At 36.9% G+C, this 11,560-nt stretch overlaps 1 protein-coding gene across 4 annotated transcripts; it reads right to left on the reverse strand.

The window, feature by feature from the left end:
* Positions 1-348: 348 nt before the first annotated feature.
* Znf770 (zinc finger protein 770) lies at positions 349-9,676 on the reverse strand. Of its 4 annotated transcripts, none has more exons than XM_076850519.2 (2): positions 9,591-9,676; positions 349-4,983 (listed from the first exon to the last, which is right to left on the reverse strand). In XM_076850519.2, exon 2 carries the CDS (start codon positions 4,927-4,929, stop codon positions 2,827-2,829), a length of 2,103 nt encoding a protein of 700 aa, XP_076706634.1. In that variant the 5' UTR covers positions 4,930-4,983; positions 9,591-9,676; the 3' UTR covers positions 349-2,826. The 4 variants fall into 4 exon arrangements, with proteins under 4 accessions (XP_076706634.1, XP_076706635.1, XP_076706638.1 ...); XM_076850520.2 differs by having other exon boundaries at positions 9,556-9,605; XM_076850523.2 differs by lacking the exon at positions 9,591-9,676 and adding an exon at positions 9,563-9,583.
* Positions 9,677-11,560: the final 1,884 nt, after the last annotated feature.

The following is an 11,560-nucleotide window of genomic DNA, read 5'->3' on the forward strand; positions in this document are numbered from 1 at the left end:
AGTGTGAGTTTCTGTCTAAATTAATACTTGGTAGACCAGAGGCAACAACAACTACTAGTAGTAGTAGTAGTCTCATCGTAACATGGGAGAAACTATTTCTGTTATTTCATTAGTACAAACTGGGAGAAGGCCAAAGACAAGAATGGGTAAATGGATAGAATACCATAGGACATGCAATGGATTTAACTGAATCTTTTGTAGGTAATAAGGATCTCTCCAAGGAATATAGTGTTAATACGATAAAATTCCATATAAGTTCAGAATAGGTTAGATTGGAGTGGGTCCACAATAATTTTTAACAATGAGTGCCTTGTTTCTATAACGTGAGTTTTAAAAAAAAAGTACAAATTGTGTAACTTGAAACTTTATTTTTAAAATATTCTGAGGTTTTTCAAGATTTTAACCACCATCTACCTCCCATGAATACATACATTTTTATCTTAAAATTATAGACCTTATTGCAGTACAAAACAAGAAACAATAATTCTAATCTAGCTAATCAAATTCCTCCAGTAAACAAACATGCTACAACCTGGAATCACCTAAACTAAAATTCTAGTTCTCTTTAGAAGATATTTATAGCCACCTCCCCGCTCCCAGAAAACCAAAGTAATTGATTCAACAACACTAATAGTTCAGCATGCAGCAAACCATCATTTAACAACTGTTTAGTCTTCTTAACACAGACATGACTTTATTTTCATTCCTATAAAGTTTCCATAATAAGCTTGTACTGATAATAAAGGTAAATAAGTATTTTGTTACAGGTACTTCAAATAGCACTACAGTATATCTTTGACAAAATTTTTACAATTTTCCAACTTTCAATATGAAACAGCTTAAAAAGGCATGGGTCAAAAAAAAAAAGTATAGTTGCATCACTTAGGCAAATAAAGTCTCATACAGTCATACAAGCACAACACTCAGAACTCTCCCTATTTAGGTTGGGAAAGAAGACATCTCCATCAAATAAAATTACATAAATAGCCTAAGCCAAAAATCCATAATTTCAGACATATTATGGAAATAACTCTTGAACTTTTATTCTTGGAAATTATAAACTAATTATTCCTTGATTTTATGTAATAGGTATGTTATTGAAGAGTTTTGTGTAAAGCAAATTCTGTAAACCATATCTTGCTTGCACTGGAGAAACATTTCTCAAGGAAACATGAGAAAGTATTCTTGTGATTCTCCTTTGCTTTAGCAGAATGCCTCTCCTTAAAAACAGGCACATTTGTACATCACTGGGTATTATGTTGTCCTATTTCATCTCTGTAAATTAAACTCAAGTTACTTAAAATTCACTTGTGGTAAAAGCAAGCAGACCAAACCCCTTCCCCTTCCCACCCGCCCACCACCACAAGACAGTTCTTAGAATATAATGCAAAACTTACAACTGTTCATTTCAAAGAGGGTTTTTCACTATATTTGTATGCTAAGATAAATACTCACTTGTTCCTTTCACCTTATAAACACAATCATTTCTTTTGTTACTAGAAAATGTCATTCCTAAAGATTTTTATAAACAATGGCACATGTGAAGGACAATTTGTGATTAAAACTTTCTCAATAGTTTATGACTAAATGAAATATTACCCAAATCATAATTCTGTTTAGAAAATGTATAACCGACTATGTTATTCCTATACAGGAATGATTACCTTACTAATCAAAATACAACTTAATAAGGATCAAAGTAACATTCCTTAGTATTTCTTGCAAAATTATAAAGGAATAAAAACTAAAACTACATATATTCAATGCCATTTGATCAAACCTAGAACAGATTCAGTTAAATCACAGAGCCACTCAATTAAAGAGGCATTAAAAGTTTTGCTAAAATAAATGTAAAAATCTTATTGAAATACATTTTTCTAGATGAGAATTTTGTGAATTACTGCTGTTAACTATTAACAAGCAAATAGATGAAATGCATTTATTCTTCTAAAAAGATAAAACTGTGTACATATTATTAAAAAAAAATATGGCACTTGGAAAATATTCCTGGTGAATTATGATAAATGTGGATATAGCCTAGCCTCTCATATTTTTAAGTTTTTGGGGAAAAGAGAATAACAGGACAAAAAACCAAATCCTCATCCCTAAGGAAAAGGATATTAAACAATTACACTATCCTAATCTATTAACTTTGAAAAGACTTATGAAAATAATGCTGTAAATTTCCCCATCCACTTTCATATTATCGCTATGTTTTTAAAACTTATAAGAAAAAAAAAACGTTTTCCAATGAAATTTGAGCTACAGGTGGACAAAATCTTGCTTTCATGTAGGGGCACTATTTGCTCCAGATAAAAGGCCATTTTTGCCTTTCAGTCTTTTGAGTGTGTGTTTGTGTGTGTACACACACACACACATATACATATATATATATATAAATATATATATTAGAGGAGACGGCATGTCTCAAGGAATAACTCCTTTCAAAAATAAGGTTGTGGGGCTGGGGATATAGCTCACTTGTGGAGTGCTTGCGTTGCATGCACAAGGCCCCGGGTTCAATCCCCAGCACCAGAAACAAAAGGGGGGGGGGGAAGGTTGCTTGTGTAACAGGAACTTATAACTTCCAATACAGCCAAAGTATGCTTATAATATTAAAATAAATGTTTATTTTATGACATTAAACCATGTTCTTCCTTTTAAAAACTAATTTGGCTGTTCCTAAAACATTGTATTAATGTTCTATGTATCTTGTCTCCTTACCACATAGGACAAGCAACTGCCTATGCAATCATTCAATATGCAGGGCTTTAGATAAAAATGTTTTAAAAGATCACCAGAGACAAGCATGTTGATGGTTTTCAGTTACATAACTGAATCTAAGACAGCTATTTTCTCTTGTGGCCGTTCTTTAAAGTGAGTAAGTTGATGTCTCTTCCAGTGAGGAGCCTGTCTGAATGTTTTGCCACAAACTGAGCATTCAAATGGTTTCTGCCCTGCATGAATTAGATAATGTCTTTCCAGTTTAGATGGAGATCGGAAACTTTTACAACAAACACTGCATGGGTAAAGGAGGCCATCATTTCTTTCAGGCTGCCCTGAATAACTATAACAATGGTGGCTTTGCTCTGATTCCAAAAGTGCATTAGAGAGATAGGGTTGTCTGTTCCTACAACCAAGAATGAAATCCTCTGATTCTGCCTTACCTTCTTTTTCAGATATCTGACCTGACTCTGAAACCTCATATTTTTGAAAGCCAAGAGACTGACATTGTTCAGAAGCATTGCAGCTAACATTATCACCTTGCTGACTAAGAAATTTGTTCATATTTTCAAAATCTAGTTGGTAAAGAGAACTATACGCACCCTTTTCAATATGTGTTTCTTTATGTCTTTTTAAGTGAGCTGACTGTCTAAAAGATTTCCCACAATCACTACAGGCAAAAGGCCTCTGTCCAGTATGAATTAAATAGTGTCTTTGTAGTTTGGATACAGAAGGAAAAACTTTCTCACATTTATCACAAGGAAACATCTTATGTCCATTATGTATATTTTCACTTGGAACTGAAAAACCACACTGAAGCACTTCACAGTTATTAAAGAGTTCCTCACCTGATGAACTATAGATGGACAAGTCTTTATTATTCACTGAACTATCCATAGTTAATATGCTTTCTGTCATAAGGACATCTTTCAAATTTTTCCCCATATTTTGGCTCTGGAATTGCTTTTGCCAAGAAAATGGCAAAGTCAATATTTTCTTCTTTTTATTACCAACTGTTTTAAATGTTCCATGTTTGCCAAGAGAACCCACAAATGTTCTCTGAGCTTGTTCAGAGTTCTGCTCACCAGAAATTAGATCATTATTTTTCAAAAAACTGTTTTTAAATACCTTTTTCTCTGTTCGAAAGTTATCTAATTTTTTACCCCCAGCACGTCTAAGCTTGGCCAAGATTTTTTTAACAATGGTTTTATAGTTGTAGCTTCTTTTGAGCCTCCTTGGAATTTTGCCACCTCTGGCAGGAAAACACTTGTGTCCATTGAGAATCTGCTCTGATTCAAAACATTCTTCACACTCTGAACACTGAAAAGGGACAATATAAATAGAGTGGACATCAAGTGGATTATTCTCAGATTCACCCATATCGCCATTTTCAAAACCATCTTGCTTTGTATTTAATTTATTAGGCAGGGGGCATGATTCTGGACTCTTCACCTTTAATGAAAGAGTCTGAAAAGTCTTATTCCTAGTATGGATTTGTTTATGCTTCAGAAGTTTGCTTTGAATCTTAAATCCTTTTTGACAAAAACAACATTGAAAAGGTCTTTCTTCTGAATGTGTGAGTTGGTGGATTTTTAAATGAGTTGACTGTCGGAAAGATTTACTGCACAGGACACATTTAAAAGGCTTCTGACCAGTATGAATAAGTGCATGCCTATCAAGTTTTGATTGTGATGGAAACATCTTGCCACAGATTGTACATGCATGAATACTCTTTCTTCTCTTCGTTGTACTGTACGTGGGATCAGGCTTAGAGCATGAGTGTAATGCCCATCTCTCCTCGCTGGTAAAAGTGTTATATACTCCATATACTGGCTTTTCTTGCTTGGCCTCCAGCAATCTTCTGACCTGCTTAACATCATTCTGATAGGTTTCATTGTGAAGTTGCTGGTGCTTCACAAACGTCTTCAGATTTTTAAAGTGGCGTTGACAAATACTACATTTAAAAGGCAGATTATGAGTTAGCTGATGCCTCTCCAGATGAACTAGTTGTCTAAATGTTTTATGACAAACATCACATTCAAATGGTTTTTGACCAGTATGAATGAGATAATGTCTAGCCAGTTTTGATGGTGTTTCAAACTGCTTGAAGCAAATATTGCAAATATATGGCCTGTTTCTAGGCACTTTGTTGGCTTCTACACACTCCTGAATCTTTAGCATTTTAAAATTGTTTTCATCCATCATATTTTTCAGTAACACACTCTGATGAGCTCCATAGTGTTCTTAAACTTCAAATGTCTAAAAATAAAAAAAAAGTATTAAAATAAAATTCTTTATATTCATATGAAAATTATGTTGTTTCCTTTGGCTGTAGATATTAAAGGTAAAGGAGAATTTGGATTCTTCTTGTGTTAAAAAGTAAATTAACCATTTTAGATAAATTCTTCAAAATCTTAATAGTATTTTCACACATGAAGGTATGTTGCATATTAGAAGAAATATCTAACCACATATAACTTTTATTTAAATTATATTATTAAGTAGATTTAATCAACATTTCATTGCTTTATCGCTTTGTCATTTTTCAAAAAATGGGCTAGAAAGGTAGTGTATGAAAAGTAAAACATAATACTAGAATATGATGCATTTGCATTCAATTAGAGCACATATTGTAGACATGCTCTAAAAATGGACTGTAACTTATCAAAGTTACATTTCTTAGGCACACTAACTCTATTTTTAATTACTTCTTTAGATTAACAAAGACAACATGGACAACTAGGAGAAAATTCTGGAAGACCTGGGTTCTAATCCTGAATTTTTTACTACATGATCTTGGTGGTGAGAAGTAAGTAAAGATTCCTTATCTGTGAAACAGGGAAATGTCTCATAGAATGGTTATCACACTATGTTACTATGCAAATCAATAGAGATAATGCATGTGAATGTGCTGGAAAACTTGAAGCAACATATTATAAGGTATTCGTTACCTTATAATACCTTATAAAATGAGGTATTATTTATCTTAATGCTAATCAAATTTTACAATTTTATTCTTATCTCTTTAATTACGTTTTAGGGTTTCTAACTAAGAGATTTACAGTTCTTTTTATTTCTCCTTTCCACTTTGTTATGGACTTCCCCCAAAAAAAGTACAGAAAAATGACGCCAACAAATTGCATTCATATATATTTATGAATAAGTCATTAATTGAATGTTGAAGATGGTTCACTTGTCAGGTAACATAATAAAAAGGTTATTCTGACCTCATAACATAAAAAAATTCCTTCTATGCAAGACATATAAAAGTTTACAGGCACTTGCACAATCATTGTACACACTATCTTTTTGAAAAGTCAATTTTCAGGGCTGAGGTTGCAGCTCAGAGGTAGAGCACTTGCCTAGCACGTGCAAGGCCCTGAGTTCGATCCTTAGCACCACATAAAAATAAATAAATAAAATAGAGGTATTGTGTCCAACTACAACTAAAAAATAAATATATAAAAAAAAAAGAAGCTAATTTTCTTCTACTGCTACTACTACAATACTGCCCTGACATAGGGAGTCAGAGCCAATCACAGTGGCGCACACCTATAATCTCAGTGGCTCTGGAGGCTGAGGCAGGAGGACAGTGAGTCCAAAACCAGCCTCAGCAACTCAGTGAGGCACTAAGCATTTCTGCGAGACCATGTATCTACATAAAAAAGGGTTGTGCTGTGGCTCAGTGGTTAAGTGTCCCTGATTCAATCACAGTTCAAAAAAAGCCAGAGATTTACCAAAAAGAAAGAAACAAACAAACAAAAAAATCGCCACCACCAACACCAACAAAAGAACACAACTATGCCACCTCTCTTAGTCTAACGTATCTTCTAAAAAGTTGATCGCTCTACCAGAAACTCAGTGTTCTTTTGTCAACTGATTTGGCAAATGGCAAACATATATGCTATTGACTGTTTTCTCTTAGAAGATACCTTAAACACAAAATCAAATATACCCATGGTTATTTTCTTTAGCCATGTGAATTTAGAAATAGGGAAAATAAAATAAGTGCTTTCTACTGGATGCTTTTGCACAGTGTTTTTCAAACTGCAGGTCACTACTCATTATTTGACTTAAGTCAACTTATTGGATCATGATCAGCATCTTGTTTAAGAGTAGAAAGTACCAGAACACATCATATAGCAATGATAAACACTGTTTTGTGAAACATCTACAGGAAAAGGTGAAGAATTCTGTGAAAGGGGCTGGGGATGTGGCTCAAGTGGTAGTGCGCTCGCCTGGCATGCGTGCGGCCCGGGTTCGATCCTCAGCACCACATACAAAGATGTTGTGTCCGCCGAAAACTGAAAAATAAATATTGAAATTCTTTCTCTTAAAAAAAAAAAAAAAAAAAAAGTCTGTGAAAGCCCTTTCCAACACACTTCTTTGCACAACACTATACAGAGAAACCACAAATAATCTCCAATAAATCAATCACTTTCTTCAAAGTGGCCAAGTAATCTATTAGAATGATAAAGGTAGGGGCCCATGGGATAAGATAAAATTACTATGGAAAGCATCAGTGTCCAGTTTTTTCCACTTGTCCCATATCACCCCAAAATATTTATTAAAAATCATCCAATTGGGGATGGGGTTGTGGCTCAGCGGAAAAGTGCCTACCTCACATGTATGAGGCACTGGGTTGGATCTTTAGCACCACATAAAAATAAATAAAATTAAAAGTATAAAAAAAATTGTCTTTAAAAAAAATCATCCAATTAGAGACCAAATGGAAAATGCCCCACAATTATATGCAAAATAAAATCACCTGACCATAAGCTGCTATATTAATTTATAAATATACCACACAGCCCAACAATCAGTTGTTGGTGCTATGAGTATGAACTGTTGCTACACTGAGCTAGAGAATTACAGGTGAACAACTTTCAAGATGCTGATAGTAAGAGTTGCAAGCATTAAAAGACATAAATCCAGTGAATTTAATTCTTATTGAGTCGTTAAGATGGTCCATCAGGACAATGACACAAAATGAAATTAATAATCAAGCCTTTACTCACATCAATAGTAAAAACACATCACAAGTTCTTCAGTAGTCCCTCAAACAGAAGGACACTATATGAGGATTAAGTGGATATAATGCATAGCAGGGAATATTCTTGTCACAGAGGAGCGCCTAACAAAAGGCTCCTACCTCTTATGGATTGGTGGGCCAGGAGGTTGGGGGGTTAGGAGTGAAAGGACTGGAGTCAAACATGGAGAAAGGAGTGAAAGGACTGGAGGCAAAAATGGAGAAAAGTGATTCGGCCACAGCATTCAACAGGAAGACCTCCAAATGGAGGCACCTGGACCAGGAAAGAAGTTATGGTAAGAACACGGCTAACAGGAGGGGAAAGGCAAGTTTGTGACTGCAACTTCTTCCAGACAACTGCAACTTTTGCACTGTCCAGGCAATAAGTCTGGTATGGGAGGGCGGTTTTACCCCATGAAGCCATGAGGCAAAGCCTAACAATTGTCTAAGGTCAATTAGAATTTTTAGGATTCTTTTTTTTTGGTTGGTGGTGCCAGGGATTGAACCTAGGGCCTTGTGCATGGCAGACAAACTCTCCACCAACTGACCTATATCCCCAGCTAGTATTTTGGTCTGGAGCTGGGCTTCTAAATTCTCTTTGACTGCTTCTCCTTCCATTTAATAACTTTTTGTGGAAGATACAGAAAAACTCAAAAATAACAATGACAAAACCCAAACTAGAACTAGAAGACAAACATTTCTGACTATAACAGGGATTGACTACCTATAGCTCCTGTACCAACATGGGTCTATGGTAGATAACCCATCACTAGCACTAAACACTAAGATTGGATACTATTGTCATTTGCCTCCCAATCATGTGGGAAAGCACTTACTGGGAGCCCTATGTTGTTAGAGCTATTGGTGACAAGTGGTGATCTCATTCTCTATTTATAAGTAAAAGGTCAGGGATTTCCACACTCCAAATGCAATCCCCCATGTACTTATACAAGGATGCCCATGGAGTTCTAAATCCCATTTCTATTGATTTTCTGTTCTCTCTGCTGAATTTTTTTTTTTGGTCGATAACATTAAAAAAAAAAAAAGCTAGGACTGTAATTTTTATGTTAAAGGAAAACAAAACTAAACCGTAAATCTGATCAATGGTTTAACTCCAAAACTACCCTGACAAGAACAAAACATATCACGTTGGATGATTATAAAAAGTGACCTAAATAAAATCCAATGCTGCCTCAAGATTTCAGGCTTAATTAACACATTAAAAAGATGTTAGGATATCACAAAAATAAATGAATGAGAAACATAGCGACCTAAGGGAAAAGAGACTTAAGAGAAACATAGACAACTTTCAGTAGGGGAATAATCTCTGGTGGCCTTTGCTTCTTCCTCACTAGTTTCGCTCCACTACTCCCTCCCTCGCCACTCTCCGGGCCTGGAACCCTCACCTTTCCCTCCCAGTGGGACTACACTAAACAAAGAACCCTGACGACTAGTTCTCAGCCTAAACGCCCACAACCAATGAGCACCTAGGGGTGACTCGAGCCAAGAAACTATACACCTGGAAAGAAGGGCAAGGATGAAAACTCCTCTGAGGGTAGTCAGCAAAAAGAAAATAAATAAATAAAACCGTCTGCGACTCTACCCACAGAGGGGGGTTTGGGGGGAAGCCTCCCCTCCTTACCTTCCTCCTAAGAGATTCCCGCTCCCAGTGAAACAAACTCAATAGGCAGGGAAGTGGGAAATGAAGCTGAGGGGTGCTGTGGTCGTGGCACCCTGCTCTGGGTCCCCGGGCACCTTGGTGGCATTTAGGCGGGCCTGACCCTCCCTGGGATTTACTACACCTCGCACCCGGGTTCCCGAAGTCCTCCTCACGCACCTGGAGCCGGCAAGGGCCCAGCAGCCGCGCACCTCAAGGAGCGAGGGCAGCAAGCGCACGTCCGCAGGGTCTGCGCGGCGTCTGACTGAGCGCGCAGGCGCGGCACGCAGGCGCGCCCCAAGATGCGGTCCGGCTGGAAACAGGTTCCTCCCATCTCTGGGCCGCCCGCCGGTTCTGGAAACCCGGATTCCAGAAGTGCGCTCCCAATCCCAGCGTTTGTCGCCTGCAAATGGGAGGGTGCGTTTTCCATCTTGTTATGAAATCACAACTAGGGAGGGAAACCCTGTAATCAGGCTAGAAGGCTCAAGGCCTGGAAACGAGAGTCATCAGCTCCCTGGATTAGCCCTCTGAAATGCAGAGGACTGATAAACAAACTATGTATTAGGGTTTTTTTTGTGTGTGCCAGGTCTGTCCACAGCGCTCTCTGTACGTGAGCGTTGTGCTCAGACATAACTTCACTGTGGGCTCTATCAATGGCCTGCCAGCTGCGGACCTTGTTGGCCTCGCTGTGCCTCATTCATTTGATATATTTTAGACGTCTGTAATACACAAAACCCTAGTCTCTTAAGAGGCCCCGATAATTAGATAAAATGCATGTAAGCTGCTCAGGATAATTACTGGTGTGTAATAGGTCCTCAAAGAACTATTATTTATTAATTTTTGTATTGATTAGAACAACTTTATGAAGTTCACTACTGTTTCCCAAATTACAGACATTTCAACAATATCCATTTTATGTGGACACATGGGCCAAATATTGTTGCAGAGTTAACAGACTAAGGTGGCACATTATAGCTAAAGAAGATGCTAAGATGTTGACTAAAAATTTTGAGTACAAAGGCATTGCAGAAGAATTTATTGTCAGTTTTTACAGGTTCTGACTATAATCCTCTCATCTTGAGACAAGGAAGTGAGATTAAATGTCAAGCAGACTTTTCCAGATGGACGCATCTTTTTGCGTTACTTTCCAACGACCATTGATAACAACAACAACAACAACAAAGTTAGTTTCTAATGTTAGTATACTTTCCTCTTGGGATGGGGAGATAATTAAGCTAATGAAAAGCAAATCTGTACTTTGGATATAGTACATAAGAAAATGACCAATAGTAAATAAGCCTTTGCTTCTGACATAAGAACCTTGAAGGAACCAGATTTGTGAAATTGCTCTTTTTAAATTTTTTTTTTTTTTTTTTTTTTTTTTTTTACTTGTTGATGGGACTTTATTTTATTTATTTACTTAGATGTGGTTCTGAGAATCAAACTCAGTGCCTCACATGAGCTGGGCAAGTACTCTACCACTGAGCCACAACCCCAGCCCTTTTAATTTTTTTTTTTTTTTGTATATGTAAATGGACAAGAATGCTTTTATTTTATTTGTTTATTTTTATGTGGTGCTGAGGATCAAACCAAGTGCCTCATGCAATCTAGGCAAGCACTCTGCCACTGAGCTACAGCCTCAGCCCAGAAATTGCTTTTTCCAATAGTCACTTCCTCCAACAAAAACATGTATGCAGAAGGAAAAGGAAGGACTGTTCAGGTGTTCCAGATGCCAATCCGGGGGTAGGGATGCTGTTAGTTCATACAACCCCTGGAGGCTTGTTCCATTCTGCACTTCCTCCTGGAGAACATAGCTTAGTCAAATCGTGCAAATAAACAATTGAACACTCCACCAGCCACATAAATCCTTAGGAGAGATAACCAGGCCCTGAGAGAATACTACTTGAAATTGTAGACCAAAGGAGGGTAGGATTAGTTCTTTATTCATTCCCTGCAAACAAATAGGCCTTTGCACCAAAAGTCTGAGGGTAGGATTAGTTCTTTATTCATTCCCTGCAAACAAATAGGCCTTTGCACCAAAAGTCTGAGTATAGAGTATGGATAGCAGTTAGAACTTAGATAAGTTATTTATTCTCCAAGGCCACATATCCCATATGATATCCTTTCCCATTTATTCTTAGAGCTAATTT

This window comes from Callospermophilus lateralis, chromosome 3 (assembly GCF_048772815.1).
Source record: "Callospermophilus lateralis isolate mCalLat2 chromosome 3, mCalLat2.hap1, whole genome shotgun sequence".
Classification (NCBI taxonomy): domain Eukaryota; kingdom Metazoa; phylum Chordata; class Mammalia; order Rodentia; family Sciuridae; genus Callospermophilus; species Callospermophilus lateralis.